The 23,024-nt window shown below is 41.8% G+C and overlaps 1 protein-coding gene across 1 annotated transcript; it reads left to right on the plus strand.

Moving 5' to 3' along the window:
- Positions 1 to 166: 166 nt before the first annotated feature.
- LOC138897996 (uncharacterized) lies at positions 167 to 10,810 on the plus strand. The gene is made up of 2 exons (XM_070184028.1): positions 167 to 449; positions 10,452 to 10,810. The coding sequence occupies exons 1-2, from the start codon at positions 167 to 169 to the stop codon at positions 10,808 to 10,810; spliced, it is 642 nt and encodes a 213-aa protein (XP_070040129.1).
- Positions 10,811 to 23,024: the final 12,214 nt, after the last annotated feature.

A 23,024-nucleotide genomic window follows, 5' to 3' on the forward strand; every position in this document is an offset into this window, starting at 1 on the left:
TGGATAAGATCCAGGTGATGGCCGATGGGTGAAAAAACAAGATTGACCTGTTGGCCTCGGAGAAGGAGACTGCCAGGCCAAACTGTCTTCGATGGAAGTTCAGCTTCGGGTGGCAAAGGAGAAGGCCGATGCATGGGCTCGACAAAATGAGGACCTCTAAGCTCAAATGGGCTCAGCCATCGCTGAACGGGATACCCTTGGCAAGAAGCTCGAAATAATGAGGTCCAAGCTGGAAGCAACCTCGGCTGATGCTGACGAGATGGTGGCCCAATATAAGGCCGATGTAAAAGCAGCCGAAGCCCGCCAAAAGACTATTGCTGAGTATGTGAGGTGGCTTTCCCGGAAGGAGACCCTCGAAGAAATACATGCCCGAGGCTTCAACCTATCTGTCGTGATCGAAGAGGCAAAAAGGCTCAAGGTCAAGGACAAGAGGCTAGCTGAACCCCGAGGTGAAGAGGGCTCCGATGGTTCTGAATAATCCGAAGGCCCCGATGATTCTGGTGACGAGTCGGGTTCCAGTGAAGACTAGACGGAGATGCCTTAGGATTTATTTTTTGTTTTTGTATCTTGTATATATATTTTGTTGAGGCTGTTTTTATTGGCCTTTGTAAAGATATTCCAGAATATATAAAGTTTTTTCCCTTTTGGGAATTTTTAAGTCTATTATCTTCAGCGTATTTTTACAATTGCAAACATTTCTAATGCCTTAGCACAGAATCAAACGTAGTAATAAGTCATTTTTCGGAGGTCCGAACAAGACTTGTCCTCGGTGTAATTTTTGTTGGAACTTATGGATGCTCGGAGTGATCGAAAATTTCCCCAAGATGCTAGTTTAAATATTTTTAGACTATGTCATTGCCGAGGGTAACCTTTGAATAGGTTTAGAATTTTGTTGAAGGCCTTAAGTTTTGATTACGGGCTTCGGACGTCACCAAACCATTTTTAGGGTGGCCGTAGCCTTTTAGGTTTAGAAAATGCCTAATAGGTTTTGTGCTCCTGGGTTTCGATAACCTGAGCCACCCGAAGTTGTCTCGGACGGTAGTCACCAAGTGATGGTAGCCCTTTGGGTTCGGATAAGGGTGGCTCTTGGGATCGACAGTTCTCGGGTAGGAATAGACCTTAGGCTCGATACTTTGAAGAAGCAAAAAATGTTTGCTAGCAAGGTAGAAACTTTCTTTCATTTCTGTGCGTAACGTACAAGATTGTAAGCGTGTAAAAGCTCATATTAAGGATGAGGTGGCCTACGGAGGCACAGTTCACTTGACCGTTTGGCCCTTAAAATAAATCGTAACCACATATCCTAGACTCTTTGAGCCCAAAATTTCCTTCCATTCTAAGAATCTTGACCCGAGGGTGATGGGGCCCAGTATTCGAGGTAGATCTTCAAGAGCGCTCGAATACTATTGTGGCGACCATTGACTCCGATTTAATACCGGTATTTGACTCTAAGTTAGCACGGTTTAATGTTCCCTCGTTAAAAACCTTGCTGGAAAACCCATTTAGGACAAAACTGGTTCAAGGAAAAAAGAGTGCAACGTGTTCTTTCAGACCTAACAACTACATTCTCCTTTGGTTGTTGCCTGAAAGTGTTAGTCCAATTTGTAATATAAAAAAGTGAATGAGGTCGTACCTTAGCAGTAGTATCTTTTTAAGTGGGTCACGTTCCAGTTGTTCGGTAGCTGTGCACCATTTCCTGCTTCGAACTTGTACGAACCTTTACCGGTAATCCCAATGACTCGATATGGACCTTCCCAATTCAGTCCTAGCTTCCCTTCGTTCGGGTTCCGGGTGTTCAGTGTTACTCTTCTTAACACCAAGTCCCCGATATTGAAGTGTTGGAGGTTGACTCTTCTATTATAATATCTTTCTATCCGCTGCTTTTGGGCGGCCAGCCGAACTACGTCGGCCTCGTGCCTCTCATCTAGTAGTTCCAGGATAGTGCTCATGGCCTCACTATTTGATTCTTCGGTTGCATAGTTCTCCCACCTCAACCGGTATTAGTGCTTCGGCTATGTAGACCAACAAAAACGGAGTGGCCCTGGTACTGGATTTTGAGGTCGTGCAGTATGCCCACAAGACTTCGGGCAGGATTTCCTTCCATTTTCCTTTGGCATCGGTCAATATTTTCTTAAGGTTTTGAAGGATGGTTTTGTTCGTCGACTCCACATGTCCATTACCACTAGGGTGATAGGTTGTTGGCAAGATCTTTTTGATCTTATGGTCTTCGAAAAGTTTGCTTACCTTGTTGTCGATGAACTACTTCCCATTATCACACACTATCACGGCCAGTATACCGAACCAGCATACTACGTGGTCCCAAATGAAGTCGATGACTTCTTTTTCCTGGACCTTCTCGAACGCTTGAGATTCGACCCATTTAGAGAAATAGTCAGTCATAAATAATATAAATTGAGTCTTACCGGGTGCCCATGGTAGGGGATCGATGATGTCCATTCCTCATTTCATGAACGACCAAGGAGATATGACCGAATGTAGTAACTCCCCGGGTTGATGGATCATTGGTGCGTGCCTTTGACAGCCGTCGCATTTTCGCACAAAGTCCTTCGCAACTTTCTTCATGTCGATCCAGTAATAACCGGCTCTGATTATCTTACGAACCAACGATTCTGCCCCCGAATGTGTTCTGCAGGTCCATTCATGAATTTCCCTCAAAACATATTCGGTGTCTCCCGGCCCCAAGCATATGGCGAGTGGGCCATCGAGAGTTCTTCTGAACAGAGTATCTTCGGACTGACTAAACCTGGCTGCCTTCGTGCGCAGGGCTCTTGATTATTTTGGATCCGAGGGCAACTTCCCAGTCTTGAAGTAGTCTATATACTTGTTTCTCCAGTCCCAAGTTAAACTCATTGAGTTTGTCTCGGCATGTCCTTCTTCCACTACTGACTTCATGAGTTGTACGACCATGCCCGAGTTTAATTCATCATCATCAATCGATGACCCCAAGTTAGCCAAAGTATCATCCTCGCTATTTTGATCCCGGGGCATGTGTTGTAGGATCCATTCCTTGAATCGATGCAGCGTTACCTGTAGTTTATCCAAATATCTTCGCATTTGTTCCTCTTTCACTTCGAATGTCCCATGGACTTGATTTACCACAAGGAGGGAATCACACTTAGCTTTGATCACTTCGGCTCCCAAGCTTTTAGCCAATTCGAGACCTACAATCATGGCCTCATACTTGGCCACAATGTTAGTCAATTTCATTGTTCTAATAGATTGCCTAACTACGTTACCCATAGGCTGCTTCAACACAATGCCGAGTCCAGACCCCTTTGCTTCGAGGCACCATCCGTAAAGAGGCTCCAGATTCCCGAGGAGACCCGAGGTTAACAACAATTCCCTTTCGACTTCGGGTATTTAGGTCGGCGTGAAGTCGGCCACAAAGTCTGCCAAAATTTGAGATTTAATGGTGATTCGGGGTCGATATTCGACATCGTACCTGCTAATTTCCACGACCCACTTGGCCAATCGTCCCGATAGCTCGGTTTTGTGCATTATGTTCCTCAATAGGTTAGAAGTTACGACACATATAGGATGGCATTGTTTTAACTTCTTGGAGGCGCTTAGCAAAGCGAGCGCTAATTTCTCTAGGTGAGGATACCTTGTTTCGGCCTCGCCTAGAGTCTTGCTGACATAATTGATATAAAATTACGTACCTTCCTTTTTCCGAACTAAGACTCCACTTACCGTTATCAGATACAGCCAAGTACATGTATAACTGCTCGTCTGCCTTCGGAGTATGAAGCAAAGGTGGACTCGAAAGGTACCGTTTGAGTTCTTCCAAAGCTTGCTGGCACTCCGGGGTCCACAAAAAACTATTCTTCTTCTTAAATAATGAGAAGAACCGATGGCTCTTATCGAAAGACCTTGATATGAACTGACCCAGGGCGGCTATGTGCCCGGTTAATCTCTGAACGACTTTGACATTGTCCACCACGGTGATATTTTCTATAGCTTTGATTTTGTTGGGATTGATATCGATCCCTCGGTTGGACACCATGAATCTAAGAAACTTCCCGGTCCCGACCCCGAATGCACATTTCTCCGGTTTCAGTTTCATATTGTATTTTTTCAGTATGATGAAGGTTTCCTGCAAATGTTTCAAATGGTTCTCTTCTCACAGGGACTTAACTAACATGTCGTCACTGTAAACCTCTATTGATTTTCCTATTTGTTCTTCGAACATCAGGTTTACTAGGCGTTGGTAAGTGGCACCGGTATTTTTTTTAGTCCAAATGGCATTATGTTATAGCAATAGGTGCCAAATTTAGTGATAAAAGAAGTTTTTTCTTGATCGTCGGGGTCCATGGATTTGGTTGTACCCGGAATAGGCGTCGAGAAAACTGAGTATCTCGTGGCTAGCCATCGTGTCGATCATGCAATCGATGTTAGGCAAAGGAAAAGAGTCTTTAAGGCATGCCATATTCAAGTCTTTGTAATCTACGCACATTCTTAATTTATTTCCCATTTTAGGCACTACCACTACGTTAGCTAACAAATCTGGATACTTAACTTCCTGAATAAAACCTATTTTAAGGAGTTTGGATACCTCGTCTTTGATGAATGCATGCTTGACTTCATATTGAAGCCTCCTCTTCTACTTAATTGGGTGGAAATTTGGATCCAAGATCAGCTTGTGAGTAGTTATTTCTGGTGGGATCCTTGTCATATCAAGATGGGACCAAGCGAAACAATTTATGTTAGCTATAAGGAATGCAATGAGTGTTTTCCTGAGCTCGGGAGTTAACCCCGTACCCAGGTATACCTTCCGATCAGGCAAGTGTTCGATCAATATGACTTGCTCCAGCTCCTTGACCGTTGACTTAGTGACATCAAAATCGCGAGGGACGATTAATGACTTGGGAACTCCGTAATCATCATCCTCGCCTGCCTTTTGCTTCTCCGGTTCGGTCGTGGCCGGTGTCAGTGATTGCTATTTAGTTTCTTCCTTCCTAACCAACTCCGGGTTCTTTGATGTCAAGAGGGAGGACATCAGGATCACCTCATCGACGGCGAACATTTCTTTTGTGGCCGGCAGTTCTCCGTAAATTATTTTGATTCCAATCGGTGTGGGAAACTTCAATGTTTGGTGTAGTGTCGAGGGTATTTCCCTCATGTTATGAATCCATGGCCTTCCGAATAGAGCATTATACCTCATATCCCCCTCGATGACGTAAAACATCATTTCCTGAATGGTTCCGGCGGTGTTCACTCGCAGGGTTATCTCCCCTTTAGTAATTTCACATGCCCTGTTGAATCCGTTTAAGACCCGGACCGCATGCACTATCTGGTTTTGTAGACCCAGCTGCTCTACGAACCTCGATCTGATGATATTGGCCGAGCTACCTGGATCAATCAACACACATTTAACTCGAGATTTATTTATGAGTATAGAAATTACTAGGGCATCGTTATGCGGTTGCACGATGCCTTCAGCGTCTTCATCGTTGAAAGAGATGGTCCCCTCCGACATGTAATCCCGGGTTCGCTTTTCCTTTGTAATGGACACCTTAGTGCATTTCAACATTGGCCCTGGGGAATGTCGATTCCACCGATGATCATATTGATGACGTGCTGAGGTTCTTCTTGCTCGGTCTGCTTGTTGGAGTCCCTATTCCTGAAGTGATTTTTGGCTTGGTCACTCAGAAACTCCCAGAGGTGTCCGTTATTAAAGAACCGGGCCACTTCTTCTCTTAGCTGTCGGCAGCCTTCGGTCTTATGGTCGTGGGTGCCATGATACTTACACATAAGGTTGGGGTCTCTTTGGGTAGGATCAGACTACAATGGCTGAGGCCTCTTGGTATCTTTGATGCATCCGATAGCTAACACGATACCGATAACATAGACGCTGAAGTTGTACTCTAATAGCCTCGATGCCTCCCAAGTCCCGACTAGCCCGTCGAAACCGTTTTTGCTCATGAGTCACCAGCTATTATGACCTCGATCACTTCTTTTTTCATTCCTCTCACGGTTACATCCGGATCCGTTGACCCAGAGGAGCCCCGAGATGATCATCCTCGACTCTAATTTTCGATTGGTACCTGTTATGGACGTCAGCCCAAGTTACAGCCGGGTACTCTATCAAATTATGTTTCAACTGTTGTGAAGCCAAGGAGCTTTTGGGGTTGAGTCCTTGAGTGAATGCTTGAACGACCCAATCGTCCGCAACCGGGGGCAGGTCTATCCTTTCCATTTGAAACCTCGATACGAATACCCTGAGCATGTCGTTATCTCTTTGTTTCACTTTAAAGAGGTCTGATTTTCTGGTCTCGACTTTGATGGCCCCGACATGAGCTTTCACGAAGGCATTTGCAAGCATAACATATAAATCAATGGAATTAGGGGTCAGGTTGTGATACCATTTCATTTGTCCTTTAGACAGGGTTTCTCCAAACTTTTTCAGCAGAACTGACTTGATTTTGTCATCTTCTAAGTTGTTCCCCTAGATGGAACACGTGTAGGAGGTCACGTGTTCATTTGGATCTGTGGTCCCATTATACTTTGGAATTTTAGGCATACAGAACTTCTTCGGGATCAGTTTCGGAGCTGCGCTAGGAGGGAAAGGTTTTTGAACAAATTTCTTGGAATCCATGCCATTCAATATCGGGGGCGCTCCGGGAATTTGATCAACCCTCGAGTTATAGGTGTCCATTTTTTTGTCGTTGGCTTCGATTTTCTTTTCTTCTGATTCCACCCGCTTTGTCAGTTCCTCTAGCATGTTTATTATCTCACGGTTGGTCCCGAGTTTAACTTTGCCCGGCCTTTCTATGGCTGGTTCATTTCTACGGGTATTTTCCCTGGATGGTTTGGGCTCAACTCTGCTGGGGCGCAGCTTTAGTTCTGCAACTAGGCTATTGCTGCCTGTTGAGCTTGTAATATTTTGAAGATCACCCGCAAATTGATCCCATCAACTTCGTCGTCGTCGTGTGTACTCCGAGCTATCGATCGGCCTCCCTCGCGGATGTTATTTTCGGGGTCGGTAGGTAAGTTTGCATCGATATCCATGTGAGTTAGCATCGATCAGGTCTGCGACAGGGGGAACCTCGTTGCTGGGCACCACATTGTTGTTCCCGCCATGGTGGCCAGACTCAGCATCAACGTTCAAATAAGCAGATTGAGAGTTTGACATTTTTAATTTGATCTGAAATTAAAAATCTCAAAGAACAAGTGTAAAATAGAGTGCGTTATGGATATTTGTATCAAATCACCACTATTATCCTCAGCCTCACGGTGGGCGCCAAATTGTTTACCCTTAAAATGGATAACAATTGAATTTATTTGTGGTTTTAAGGATATATGGATTAATTCAATACAAGTGATTAATGACGTTAAAATAATCAAATGAAAGACGTAATAAAGGACCAAACCAATGATAAGGATGATTTCGAGCTCGATTGGTGGCTTTATGAGGAACCTGCCCTCGATTCCAAGCTTGCACTTAAGAAGAACTTAAGAACAAAAATAAGAACTTTGAACAACTAAAAGGTTTGAAACAAATGGCCTTGATATTTGTGTTACAATGTGTCCTATAAATAATAAGCTTTTCCCTTTATATAGTAGGAGAGTTTTACCCTAAGTACAATTCTAAGAAAGGTAAAAATCTTCTCTTTCACTAATCACTGATTTTTTGCCGATACGGGCCGAGATTCACGCCGTGATATCCGGTCGGGCACGGACATCGCAGCCATTTGTTAGTCGTGTGTAGCTATTTGGTAATGATCTCCGAAGTTTTAATCCTCGAACCGAACTTGGAGGATATGATCCTGATATCCCCGAGGGCGGGTGTTTTGCCCGAGCCCCGATACGAGAGGCTCCTCGCTCTGACTCTGATTCATTACGGTCACGTTCCTACTCCGTTTGATTCACCGGGAACTTTAGTCATTCAATGGGATATGTTTTACCCGTATACAAATAGTCCCCTTGTTTCTCAGAGAGGAGGCTTGCCAAAACGATGGGAAACGACGGATGACTCTGGTTCCTTCCTTCGTACGTTACGATGAGGGAGCCGAAACGTCACATCAATCGGGAAATTAAGTCATTCAGAGGGCTCGGTTTTGCCCGTACACAAAGTCAATATCCTAGGTTAGAATTTCTTTCCTACCTTAGTTTAAAAAATAATAATGATACACCGATAGTTCTACTAGTCGGTGATTAATTTCAGAGCTATCATTTAAGAGAAGGCTACAAATTGGATAATCCAAGAGCAACAACAAAATGATAGGTCATAAAACGTCTATTTAATAGCCTATTTGACCAAGATTCTTTTAAGTCAAAAGTGCTTTTTTAGCAAAAATAAATTTTCTAGAGTTAAAGTGTTTGGCCAAATTATTAGAAGGAAAATAGTATTTTTGAATAGAAGTAAAAACAGTTTTTAAAAAGCAGAAAAACTAGTTTATCCCCAAAAATACATTTGTTTACCCTCAAAATCGGATAACAATTAATTTGTAAGTAGTTTTAAGGATACATGGATTTATTTGACACAAAGTAGTCAATAAATACAAATTAAATAAATAACGATGAAGTAAGCTCAAACCACACGAGGAAGACCATTTAAGCCTTTATGAAATATTTTCCAACTATCCCGGCTCGTAACAACAAGCACTGACAAACGAAATCCAAAGAACTAATAAAAATAATAATGATATATTGCTTTGAAATACGTGTCACAATGCCTTTTATGAATTATCAGATCACATTTATATAATAGGGGAGTCCTACTTTAGGCACAATTTTATAAAAAGTAAAAGATCTCTTGATTCACTGATTACCGGTTCCTTATTGATACGTGCCGAGATCCCCGCCGTAATATCCGGCCGGTCACTGATACTTCAGTCTTCTATTGACTATGCTGACAATGCTTCTTCGAAGTCGTTCGAGGCTAGGGCCCATTCCGGGACCATGGCTTTGATATTCTCGAAGATAGGCGTTCTGCCCCCGGGTTCTAACTCGGTGAGACTTGGGGTCAATCTTCAGTCCTTTATTGCCATGTCTCAAGCTTGGATCACCATGCCGGAGGCTAGGATGAACCACGAGCTCGATTTCACCCGCATATAGATAGTCCCCTCATTTTTCGGAGAGTAGACGACTAGACATGACATGAGCTTCGGATTCTTACTTCAATACACCATGACAGAAATGACAAAACAGCCGAAATATCTTGTCAGTCAAGTCCTAATGGCATTAAATGCATGTCAGCCGCCGGTCGGACATTCCTGGACGCGAACCGCCGCTGAAATACTATAAATACCCCTTTCTCTGTTCATTTTAACTTTACATCCAAACCTTCTACCCTCATACCTTAAAGATTTCAATACTTTCTAGCACTTTTACTCTGGTTATTTGAGATCCTTTGCAAGAACTCTTGTCCATCTTCATCTCAAGCCAACAAGTACAATCCTTCAACTTCTTTTCCTTCCCCATTTTCCCTCCATTTTCTAAAGAAATGGCAAAAACTTCTAAAACTGTCCCCTAGAAAGAAGCCCCTTCTACTTCGCGGCCGGCTACTAAAGCCGAGGAGACCATTTCGCGTGTTTCCGTCGATGAACCAATACCTAAACCCCTTTTAAAATGTTCATCCCCTGGGGATGCTCGGTAAATGTCGATTTCAAGGTTGAAAAACCTTCCTCCGTACAAGGCCGGTGTGAGGAGGTCTCAAGATACATCTGCTTGATCACTGAAGAAGTCCTCCCTATGGTCCGAAAAGACTGCAATTGAGCCGACAAGGGCATAGTGATCCCTGACCTTGATGAAGCCATTACCACCCATGTCGAGGGATATTAAAATGTTTACACTTAACCCTTTACATTGGGCCCGATGGACCCAATCATCATAGATTTCTGTAAGAGGTGCGAGGTATGCCTCGGTTAGATTCATCCTTCGCTCTAGAGGATCATGATCCTCCTCCATTTCTTCGTGAGCAGAATTGATGGGTGCTCATTCACCATTAACCATGTTCTACACTTGTACACTCCCCGTATCTTCCAATAGGGACTGATAAAGCTCGTGCGCTGGGCTATCAAAGCCCCATTCTCAAGTATTGATGAAGACCAGGATCGGGGCTGGCATGGCCATTTTGTACGAGTGAGGGCTTCAGACTTGATCCCAGCTGAGCGCATGCCATTCCCCGAGAAGTGGAATACGTCACGTAAGTACAATTTTACTTTCGAAAGTCGATTTTATACTTATTTCCTTCTTTCTTATTAGTGTTTTGTGGTGGTTCAGTTGTCGCTCGGGTCTCGAATGTTGTCCCTCAACTCAAGGAGTGGGTTGAGGGTATCGTATCACATATGCCCTACTTCGAGCGCTCATGGCGCAAGCTCTCGAAATTCCGTTGGGAGGCCCGTTCCCATGGTGAGACTCCTTTCTTGAGTAGGTAATATTTGGATTCATCTTTTATCATCAGTTATCACTCCCTTTACTTATTTTTGCAGGTTTATCCAAGGATGCCGAACTGAGGCCTCCATATGGTGGCGAGAACTTACCTGCTGAGTACCCTGTTCTGAGGCAGGCCAAAGAGAAGAAAAGAAAAAGGGCTCCGAGTTCCCCGAGCTCAGAGAAAAAGAAAACAAGAAGAAAGCCGGTGCGCAGGCCAAAAGAAGGTACCAGTGCCCGAGCACCACCTCCAGATTCACTCTACCGGCTGAGAGATAAATCCGAAGAAGAAGAAGAATCCTTTGTCCTGATGGCCCGCGTGTCGTCACAGCTCGAAGGGCAAGCGGCCTCCGAACCAGAGAAACTTGAGGCCGATCTGCCTCAAGCTAAGGAGGTTGTTGAGGAGACTGGGGCCTAGGCTGCTAGGGACGCGGGCAATGCCCCGAAGGAAGCACTCGGTGTGATAGACATGACCTAATCACCCACATTTACTGAGTCCATGTATAACAAGGCCCAAACGGAGAAAGAGCATCCCAACGAGGGGGTCCATGGAGCGGACGGCCCATTCCGCGAAATTTTTGATGGCACGGATTCCACCGCCACGGAGGGTGTCACCGGAATGGGTGACTTAGAGGTACCAAAGAAGAGTCCATCTTCGGGAGCAAACGGGTCTTCCTCGAGCCCGAAACTAATCAATCAGTTCCCAGCTCCGAGTGTGGATCCTGACCGAAAGCGATCCATCATCATCTCTGTTCCGGAGAATGCCCAAGTCCTCTCTGCCCTCATAGGGGTAGCCAGTTACCTTCGGTGCCTGGTGACCGTGGAAGACCAAGCCAAGATGAATGAGGTAGACGCGCCCTGCCTATTCAACAAAGCACAACAGTCACTGAACCGGGTAACTTCAGATATCTCTCGATGACTTCAATTTCTCCTTTTATACTCAGACTAATCCATAGATAATCCTAACATTTTTCTTTGTATTTGTAGGCCTCAGTAATTCACCATGAAACTTTACTTCGGTATCGGGACGAGCTGAACTAGCTTGAATCCGAAGTCCGAGGGCTCACTAAGAAGAGAGATACCTACAAACTCCTCAGCGAGCAACGTGAAGGAGATGTTAAGAGCCTCCAAGCTAGGTTGGAGGTGGCTCGGAAGGAACACGCCGACCTGGTTAAATATGTAAAAATATTTGAAGTTAGTGACGATGAGCTAGACATGGTGACTAATGGTCGGAACTCGCAAGTCCAACAGAAGATCGATCGGATCGACCAATTCCGAGTCGAGATGGATGCAGTCAAGGTCGAGGCTGAAGAATGGAGAGGCAAGATGGACCACCTGGCCTTAAAAAAAAGACTGCTCGAGCACAGTTGACCTCAACAGAGGTCCAGCTTCGGGCGACAAAGGAAAAGGAAGTCGGTGGTTGAAGTGACCAAAGCCTATGTCGACGAGATGGTGGCCCAGTATAAGGCCGATGCCGGGGCAGCCCAGGACCGCTTAAGGGACATGGTCGAATACACGAAGTGGCAGTCTCGAAGGGAGGCCCTCGTGAGGTTCATGCACGGGTTTTGATGTGTCAGCCAAGGTCGTGACCGCTAAGGGGTTCGAGGCCGAGGCCAGGAAGTTAGCGTACCCCGAGTACGAAGAAGACTCCGAGGGATCGGGTGGATCTGAGGATGGAGGAGACTCCGATGGTCTTGGTGATGAGGCGGGCTCCTGTGGAGACCAAGCCGTTTAAGTACTTTGTATATTTTTCTTTGTTTCTATATTTTGCACCTTTGTACCTTTTTTGTCAAGGCCGTTTGTCCTTTGTAAAGATCTTTTCATATATATGTATATAAGGCTCTTTTTTCCCTTCGACAGTTTTTAAGCCCGTTTCTTTTTTGCTTTATTCTTTATGACTGCAAAGATATCGAAATGCCTTAGCAGGTAATAATCAGGTCTTGTTCGGATGTTCGAACAGGCCTTTCTTTCGGTATTATTTTGTTTACGATTTGTGGGGGCTCGGTAAGACCGGAAGCTTTCCCCAAAATACTTAGAAATTTTTAGATGATAATTTTTCTGAGGGTTGTCTTTTGAACCAGTTTAAAAATTTTGAAGCTCATATTTTTCGTTATGGGTCTCGGACGTTTTCGAGCCGTTTTAGTATGGTCGTAGCCTTTTTAGTTCAGGTGTCTCCCAGTGGGCTTGTTGCCCCGAGTTATCCGGGCTTTCCCAAGATAACAGTCCCTGAATGGGGATGGTCGTAGCCTTTAAGGTTCGGGCGTTGCCTAATTGGTCTTATGCCCCCGGGCTCTGGTAGCCCGGGCAGTCCGAGTTTGTCTTTGGATGGTAGTCCCAAGTGAGAGCGATCCTTTGAACCCGGATAAAGGCATCCCTTGGGCTCGATATCTTTAGGGGATCGAATGTAGGAAATTCCTTAAGAGTAAAGTTTTTTTAAGGGACAAGATAATTATCCGCAAGGTAGAAACTTCTTTTGATTTCTGTGAGTAATATATACGATTACACATGTGTACAAGCTTTATGTCAGGGCTCGAGCAGTCTATGTGGGCATGGTTCATTTGACAGTTTGGCCCTTACAGTAAATCCTATCGATCGAGCTAAGACTATTCGATCACAAACTTTCTTTCCTTGCTAAAGTAATTTTTCGAGGATGATGCCCCCTAGTGTTCGAGGTCGATCATAGAGAAGCCTCGAGTACTGTTGTCATGTTCTTCGACACTGGTTCGTAGCCGGACTTCAATTCTAAGTTAGCACGATTTATTGTTGCCTTGTTAAAAATCTTGTCGGAAACCTATTTGGGACAAAAATGGTTCAAGGGAAAAAGAGTGCAACGCATGCTTTCGGGCCTAAATATTGTGTCATTCTTTGACGGTCGCCTGCAAGTGTTAGTTCAAAATACAAATAAGTAAAAGGAATGAATGAGGTCGTACCTTAGCAGTAATATCGCTTCAAGTGAGTTATGTTCCAGTTGTTCGATAGTTGCTCACCGTTCATTGTTCTGAGTTTGTATGATCCCTTTCCGGTGATCTCGATAATTTTATAAGGACCTTCTTAGTTCGGCCCCAACTTCCCTTCGTTCGGATTCCGGGTGCTTAGCATGACATTCCTTAACACTAAGTCCCTGAGATTGAAATATCGAAGGTTGGCTCTTCGATTGCAATACCTCTCAATCCGTTGTTTTTGGGCGGCCAACCGAACAAGGGAGGCTTCACGCCTTTCATCTATCAGGTCCAGGCTTGTATTTATGGCTTTGTCGTTTGATTCTTGGGTTGTATATTGGAACCTGAGACTCGATTCTCTTAATTCGACCGGTATTAGAGCTTTGGCGTCGTAATATAATGAGAACGGTGTGGCCCCGATACTGGACTTTGAGGTCGTACGGTATGCCCACAGAACTTCGGGAAAGATTTCTTTCCATTTTCCTTTGGCGTCGGTCAACCTCATTTTGAGGTTTTGTAGTATGGTTTTGTTAGTGGAATCTGCTTGTCCATTCTCACTAGGGTGGTAGGGTATTGATAGGATCCTTTTGATCTTATGGTCCTCGAGAAACTTGCTTACTTTGATGCCGATTAAATGTTTCCCATCGTCGCACACTATCTCGGCCGGTATTCCGAACCGGCATATGATGTGGTCCCAAATGAAATCGATGACTTCCTTCTCTTTGACCTTCTCAAATGCCTGGTCTTCCACCCACTTAGAAAAATAGTCAGTCATAAATAATATAAATTAAGCCTTACCGGGTGACCATAGAAGGGGGCCAACGATGTCTATCCCCCATTTCATGAATGGCCAGGGTGACAAGACCGAATGCAGCAGCTCCCCGGGTTGATGAATCATAGGAGCATGACTTTGAAATTCATCATATTTTCGTACGAACTCCTTCGCGTCCTTTTCCATGCCGGTCCAGTAGTAGCCAACTCTATTTATTTTTTGAACCAATGATTCGGTGCCTGAATTTTCGCAGGTAACTTCATGAATTTCCCTCATAACGTAATCGGTATCTCTCGGTCCTCGACATATTGCGAGCGGGCCATCGAATATTCTCTTGAATAGGGTTCTGTATTTAGACAAGCTAAACCAGGTTGCCTTCGTACGCAGGGCCTTCGATTTTTTTGGATCTGAGAGAAGTTTCCGGTCTTCAGATATTCTATATATTTATTTCTCCAGTCCCATGTCAGTCTCATTGAGTTTATCTCGGCGTGGCCTTCTTCCACTACCGATCTCATGAGTTGTATGACTGCCCCCGAGTCGAACTCATCATCCTCGACCGATGACCCCAAGTTAGCAAGGGCATCGACCTCAGTATTTTTATCCCGAGGTACGTGTTGTAGAGTTCACTCCTTGAACCGATGTAATGTTACCTGCAACTTATCAGGTACCTTTGCATTCGTTCATCTCTGACCTCGATCGTCCCATTAAACTGGTTCACCACAAGGAGGGAGTCGCACTTAGTTTCGATCACCTCCGCCCCCAAGATTTTGGCTAGTTCGAGACCTGGAATCATGGTCTCATATTCAGCTTCATTGTTAGTCAATTTTACAGTTCTAATAGATTGTCTAACTACATTGCCTGTTGGTGGCTTCAATACAATGCCAAGTCCGGACCCTTTTGCGTTCGAGGCGCCATCCGTAAAGAGGGTCCAGATCCCCGAAGAAGTCCCTTTATTCAACAATAACTCTCTTTCGACCTCAGGTATTAGGGCTGGCATAAAGTTGGCAACAAAGTCTGTCAAAATTTGAGATTTAATGGAAATCTAGGGCCGATACTCAATATCGTACACGCTGATCTCCACGGCCCATTTGGCCAACCGTCCCGAGAGCTCGAGTTTATGCATTACATTACTCAATGGGTAAGTAGTCACAACATATATGGGGTGACATTGAAAATACGGTTTCAGCTTCCTAGAGGCGCTTTGCAAAGCGAGCGCTAATTTCTCTAGATGAGGGTACCTAGTTTCGGCCTCGCCTAAAGTCCGGATAACATAGTAAATAGGAAATTGCATACCTTTCTCTGCCCGGACTAGGACTCCACTTATCGCTATCTCTGATACTACCAGGTACAGGTATAGCTGTTTGTCTGTCTTCGGCGTGTGGAGCAGCAGTAGGCTTGATAGATATCGCTTGAGCTCCTCCAAGGACCGTTGGCACTCTGGGGTCCATGAAAAGTTATTCTTCTTTTTCAACAGTGAGAAGAACCGGTGACTTTTGTCGGAAGACCTCGAGATGAATCGTCCAGGGCGGCTATGCATCCGGTTAATCTTTGTATGACCTTAACGTTTTCCACAATAGTGGTATCTTCGATGGCTTTGATCTTATCAATGTTGATCTCGATTCCCTGGTTGGATACCATAAATCAGAGGAATTTATCGGATCCGACTATAAATGCACACTTCTCCGGATTTAACTTTATATTGTATTTCTTCAATATGCTGAAGGTTTCCTGCAAATGTTTCAAATGGTCCTCTGCTCGCAGGGACTTAACTAACGTATCGTCAATGTAAACCTCCATTGTTTTCCTATTTGTTCTCGAACATCCGGTTTACTAGGCGTTGGTAAGTGGCACCGACATGTTTTAGACCAAATGGCATCACGTTATAGCAGTAGGTACCGTCCTTAGTGATGAAGAAGGTTTTTTCGGTTGTACCCAAAATAGACGTCGATAAAACTAAAGATCTCGTGGCTGGCCGTTGCATTGATCATGCGATCGATGTTGGGCAGAGGGAAGGAGTCCTTGGGACATGCCTTATTCATGTCTTTATAGTCTACACACATTCTTAATTTATTCCCTTTTTTAGGGACTACCATTATATTTTCTAACCAATCCGGGTATTTAACCTCCTGAATATACCCTATTTTAAGGATTTTAGATACCTCATCCTTGATGAAAACATGTTTGACCTCGGACTCGGGTCTCCTCTTCTTCTTGGCCGGGTGGAACTTCAGGTCTAGGCTTAGCTTGTGAGTGATTATTTCCGGCGGGATCCCTGTCATATCAAGGTGGGACCATGCGAAACAATTTTCGTTAGCTATAAGAAATCGAATGTGTTTTTTCCTGAGCTCGGGGCTTAACTCCGTGGCCAGCTATACCTTTCGATCGGGCAAGTGTTCGATTAGTATGACTTGCTCCAGTTCCTCGACCGTTGATTTGGCGGCGTCGGAATCGTCGGGGGCTATGAAAGATCTGGAAACTCCGTAGTAGTCGTCCTCGTCTACCCCTTGTTTCTTCGGTTCTGTCGAGGCTGGTATCGGTAATTACTATTTGGCCACGTCTTTGGCCATCAGATTCGGAGCCTTTGATGTCGAGAGTGTGGATGCCGAGATCACCTCATCAACCACGAACATTTCCTTGGCAGCCGGTTAATCCCTATAAATTGTTTTGATTCCTCCGGGTCTTCGAAATTTCAGCACCTAGTGCAGTGTTGAGGGTATTGCTCTCATGTTGTGAATCCATAGCCTCCCGAACAAAGCGTTGTATATCATATCTCCTTCGATTACGTAAAACTTGGCTACCTGAATGGTTCCGGCAATGTTCACCGGTAATATTATCTCCCCTTTAGTGGTCTCACATGCCATGTTGAACCCGTTCAGGACTCGGACCGCAGGTACGATCTGATCTTGTAGGCCGAGTTGTTCCATGACCCTCGATCTGATGATGTTGGTTGAGATACCTGGATCAATTAATACACGCTTAACTCGAGATTTATTTATGGGTACTGATATTACCAGTGCATTATTGTGTGGCTGCACGATCCCCTCAGCGTCTCCGGTACGTAATCCCGAGTCCATTTTTCCTTGTGATGGATACTTTGGTGCGCTTTATTATCGGCCCCTGGGGAATGTCGACCCCACCGATGATCATGTTAATGATGTGCTAAAGTTCCTCCTGCTCGGTCTGTTTATTAGAATCCCTGTTCCTAAAGTGGTTCTTGGCCCGATCACTCAAGAATTCTTGGAAATGTCCGTTGTTGAACAGGCGGGCCACCTTCTCTCTTAATTGTCGGTAGTCTTCTGTTCTGTGGCCATGAGTGTCGTGATATTTGCACATTAGGTTAGGATCCCTTTGGGCTGGATCGGAATATAGAGGTTAAGGCCATTTGGTATCTTTGATGCGTTCGATGGCAGATACGATAGCGGCAACATCGACGTTGAAGTTGTACTCCGATAATCTTGGCACTTCTTTAGGCCCGACAGGCCTGTCAAAGCTGGTTTTGCTGATGAGTCCCGGGTTATTTTGACCTAGGTCATTTCTTCTTTCATTTCTTATAGGGTTCCGCCTAGACCCACTACTTCTTCGGTCTCCATTGTACGGCTGATACCGATCCCTGTTTGATCTTGGTTCATGATCGATGTCTCTCTTGACTCGGTCGAAGGTTTTGATGGGATACCCGAACCCGAAAGGGGCCCCAAGATGATCATCTTCGACCCTGAATTTCGATTGATACCGGTTATGGACATCGGCCCAAGTGACAACCGAATATTCTACCAAGTTTTGTTTCAACTGTTGTGAAGCCAACGAGCTTCGAATGTTGAGTCCTTAGGTGAAAGCCTGAACGGACCAATCATCAGCGACCAGCGGCAGGTTCATCCGTTCCATTTGAAACCGGTACACGAACTCTCTGAGCATCTCATTATCCTTCTGTTTTACTTTGAAAAGGTCTGACTTCCTGGTCGCGACCTTTATAGCCCCGACGTGTGCGTTTACGAAGGAATCTGCAAGCATAGCAAACGAGTCAATAGAATTAGGAGGTAAGTTGTGATACCATATCATAGCTCCTTTTGACAGGATCTCATTATCCTCCAAGTTGTTCCCTTTGATGGCACATATATAGGAGGTCACATGCTCATTTGGGTCGGTCATTCCATTGTACTTTAGGAATATCGGGCATGCGAAACTTCTTAGGGATCGGCTTTGGAGCCGCGCTCGGAGGAAATGGTTTTTGAACGAACTTCTTGGAATCCAGGCCTTTTAATTTTGGTTGTGCTCCTGAAATTTGGTCGACCTTGGAATTGTAGGTTTCCACCTTTTTGTCATTAGCTTCGATTTTCTTCTCTCCTGGTTCTACATGTTTTATCAGTTCCTCGAGCATCTTTATGATCTCGGGGTTGGTCCCCAATTTAGTTTCATTCGGCCTCTCTGCGACTGGTTCGTTTCTGCGGGTGACTTCCCGGGGTGGATCAGGTTCAATTCTGCTCGGCGCGCGGCTTTGGTTATGTAACTGGGCTATCGCCGCCTATTGAGCCTGCAACATTTCGAAGATCACCCGTAAATTGATCCCGTCCCCTCCAATGTCTTGTATATTTCGGGTTGCTAATCGGGCTTCTCGACGGACGCTATTCTCGGGGTTGGTAGGCAGATTTGCGTTGATGGCCACATGCGAGTTGGCGTCAATCGGGTCAGCGACCGAAATTCCGATGGGATCAACAGGTGGTACCTCGCCACTAGGCACTATGTCGTTATTTTCGCCTTGATGACAGACTCATTGTCAACATGTAGAGGTGCTGAATGTGAATTTGACATTTTGAGTTTTAACCTGAAATTAGAGACACTCCAAAGAACAAGTGCAAAGTAGTGTGCGTTATAGAAATTTGTATCAAATAGCCACTATTATCCTCAGCCCCACGGTGGGTGCCAAACTGTTTACCCTCAAAATCGGATAACAATTAAATTTGTAAGTGGTTTTAAGGATACGCGAATTTATTTAACACAAAATAGTAAATAAAAACAAATTAAATCAATAAGGATGAAGTAAGCTCAAACCACACGAGGAAGACGATTTAAGCCTTAGTGAAATATTTACCCTCGATCCGGGCTCGTAACAACAAGCACTGACGAACAAAAGCAAAAGAACTAATAACAGAAAAAATAATGATATATTGCCTCAGAATGCATGTCACAATGCCTTTTATGAATTATCAGATCCCCTTTATATAGTAGGGGAGTCCTACTTTAGGTACCTTTCTATAAAAGGTAAAAGATCTCTTGATTCACTGATTGTCGGATCCTTATTGATACGTGCCGAGATCCCCGCCGTAATATCCGGCCGGTCACGGATACTTCGGTCTTCTGTTGACTATGCTGACAATATGTCTTCGAAATCGTTCGAGGCTAGGACCGATTCCGGGACCAAGGCTTCGATATTCTCGAAGAGAAGCGTTCTGCCCCGGGTTCTAACCCGATGAGATTTGGGGTCAATCTTTAGTCCTTTATTGCCATGTCTCGAGCCTGGCTCACTATGTCAGAGGTTAGGATGCACCACGAGCTCGATTTCACCTGCATACAATATCTTAAAATTGTTTTGAGAAAAATACAATTAAAAGTAATTTTTTTAAAGATCGGTCAAACACTAATTATTGCTTAAAAATACTTTTCAAATTAATTAGTGAAATACAAAATCACTTCTCATCAAAATATTTAGCGAAAAACTTTTTTAAAAAATTACTTTTCAAAATAAATAAATTTAAAAGCTAGAACAACTATACATAAATATCTGAAGAGAACTGAAAAGGAAGAACATAAATAAATTCTTCCAAATGATACAAATCCAGCTAGGATATACTGACAGCAGGTGACAGCTTTTTGCCAAGTTGTTATGGGTCCCACTTGAAATTACACCTTGTTTCCTTTTTTTTACTCCCAAACTTCTCAGCAAATTTTCGTCGTTTCCAGTTTTCTCGAAACATCCGTAATATCAGAAGAGCAAATCTAGAAACCAGGATTATTGTCAACTTATTGAAAGCTGATTGAATTAATATAGAAATTTATATTTTGTTAAGAATCTTTGGTATTATTTATATATGAATATAGGTCATGTTGGGCAATCATTTGAAGGAATTAATGTTAGTTATGTGTAATAAGCAGAGGCGGAGCCACGATTTGAAACTTATAAGTTCAGTATTTTAATTCTTTTAAGTCACTGAGTTCTAAATTAATAATTTATGCATAATTTAATAATTTTTAAGACAAATATATGATTTGGACTAAAATTACGGAGTTCAGCCGAACCCATATCTGAAGGGCTAGCTCCATCCATGGTAATAAGTTCTTCGTTTCAATGTTTTATTTTTTTGTTAGTCTGTTTCAAAAGAAGTCTTATATTTTATTATTATATTTAATAAATTTTTAATTGTTACATTTTTTAATTTATTAAGTGACACTATCTTTTAAAAGTGATATTACAAGTCTAAAATCATAAAAATTCAAACGTATTTTGAATATTTTATACAAGCATTTAATTTAAGATCATATCATCAAAATCCTTTATGCTACTATTTGTTATAGGTAATAAGTCCTTTGTCTCAAAGAAGTGTTTTCCTTTTCTTTTGTTAATCCATTTAAAATGAAATGTCATATATTTATGTTTAGCAAGTTTTTAATTCCAATATTTTTATTTCGCTCGCAGTGACACTTCATTAAAGGAATGACATGATATGTCTAAAATCATAAAATTTAAAGACTGTTTTGAATATTTTATACAAATATTTAATTTAAGATCATATGATCAAATTGTTTTTACATTATAGAGTTTTGTGCCTAGTTAAAACTCGTAAAATGAAATAGAAGAAGCATAAATATTTAATTGTTTTTCTTGATTTTTTTTTTGGGTGGGGAATACGAGTTGGGAAACTAGAACAAAAAGAGTCACTAATGAGAAAATGTATCATCGTGGTGTGGGAAAACAATTTTCAAATCTTAACTCAAAATCAATATGTTTTTTGCCTCAACGCTGATTGCGATTTTAAGGAGTATATGTCTAAAGTAGTTTAGTCTACTTAAAGTTTATACTCTCTCCGGTCCACAATAAGTGATTTTTTAGCTTTTTTTTTTTGTGATCCAAAATATCTGATTTTTTCAAATTTCAAGAATGAAGTAATTATTTTTTTCCTACATTGCCCTTGGAGTAAATAGTGTTGAGTATGTGTTAGGAGTATTTATGTGAAGAGATAGTAAATGTTAATATAGTCAATTTTATTGTTAATTAACGTTAAAAGGTGAATTTCTTAATCTGTGTGAAAACAACCAAAAAATACTTATTGTGGACCGAATAGAGTACTAATCTATATCTATATCTATCTATCTATCTATCTATCTATCTATGCTATATTAAAAGCACGAAGGCCCTTAGCGAAATGTCGTTCGTCTTTTTTACTCCCTAAAAATAAATTTCACATTAGACATAATTGTAATTTAAATTACTTTCCTAATATTTAGAGTATTTAACTCACCTAAAATTTTGGTTATTAAATATTTTTTTATTGAATTAAGTTAGAAGTCCTAATTTTTAGCCTTTGGCCATTATAACATATTAATTAATAAGAAAACGTGAGTTTTTTACACCCAATAGAATACTATTTAATAATGCTTAAGTGAGTCCTTTAATAATATTTACCTACAAAGGACTAAAATTTAAAATTAAAGCTTTTTTTTTCATTTCAAACTTGATATTTATCATGCAAAAAAATATATTCTCAAGTCCCTCAATTTTATGTTAAATATTATTAGAAACACTCCATTTAATAGTTATTTAATTTTGTAAATATTTAAGAGCTTAAAATTAATTAAAATTTATTTATTAATTTGTTTCTTATTTGAACCACGGAGAAAGTTAAAATTTGTTTCTTCTTTTCATTTAGAACTTTGTATAAGTTAAAATTTTTATTCATTGAGACAGGATTCTTTCTTTTATTTAATAAATTTATTTCTCCTTTTTTGCCTTTTAAAAAAAGATTTCACACTAGATAAAATTGTCATTTACCTTTGAAAATAAAACTGTATTTATTAAAACTTTCCATATTTGAATTATTATGTAGGAAACTCTAATATTTAGGACATTAAAGTCAACTAAATTTCTTCCATATATAAAGTAAAGTTCTAAGTTAGGACCAAATATATTAACTAACTTACGTTGAAATACATTTAGACACTCAAAATCTTTAATATCTCACCAGAAACCATTAGACTTAGGATTCAAAGCCATTAACGGAAAAAATTGAACAACTATTGCAACTTTTTTTATTTGAAGAAAAGAGGTACGAATTTTTATGTTATGAATTTTTGGAGTTGAAAACAATTTAATTCTATCTTGAAAAGGTATTTTTCTCTTTTAGTTACGTTATATTTTAAGAATTAAGTATAATTTAATATTTTTTGAAAAAAGCTTTTATTTATTTTACTTCTCGCCTAGATCAACGATATCAATATTCATCATTTCAAGAACTTATATATTTTAAATTTTTTTATTTTGTAGCTTAAATATGTTATTTAATAATATTTCTATGTTTTTAAATAATTATATAGTTGTGGATATAGGTATACACACAAAACGTGTACCTTAAGTATGAGGATCATTAGCGAAATGCCGTTCGTCTTTGTTATTCTTTAAAATTAGAGTTCATGCTGGACAAAATAGTCACTAATTATTTTTTAAATATTTAAAAATAATAATTTAATTATTTTTCTAATATTTAGGATTAGTGATTTAATTATTTTTCTTCTTTTTAGAACTTTGATTTTTGAATTGCTTTTAGTGAAGTCTGTATATTTACCTCCAATTAAATTGAGTAGTATTAAATTTCAAGCACTTTCAGTTTCGACCACTTTATACTGTTTTTAGATTTAAGATTTTATTAATAATT

Source organism: Nicotiana tomentosiformis, chromosome 8 (assembly GCF_000390325.3).
Source record: "Nicotiana tomentosiformis chromosome 8, ASM39032v3, whole genome shotgun sequence".
Taxonomy (NCBI): Eukaryota; Viridiplantae; Streptophyta; class Magnoliopsida; order Solanales; family Solanaceae; genus Nicotiana; species Nicotiana tomentosiformis.

Excerpts from the sequence above, each read along its gene's own strand:
- LOC138897996 (XM_070184028.1), top strand. The coding sequence starts at position 167 with ATGGGCTCAGCCATCGCTGAACGGGATACCCTTGGCAAGAAGCTCGAA. Across the intron at positions 450-10,451 it reads GAGGCTAGCTGAACCCCGAG|GTTTATCCAAGGATGCCGAA; the intron begins GTGAAGAGGGCT and ends TTATTTTTGCAG.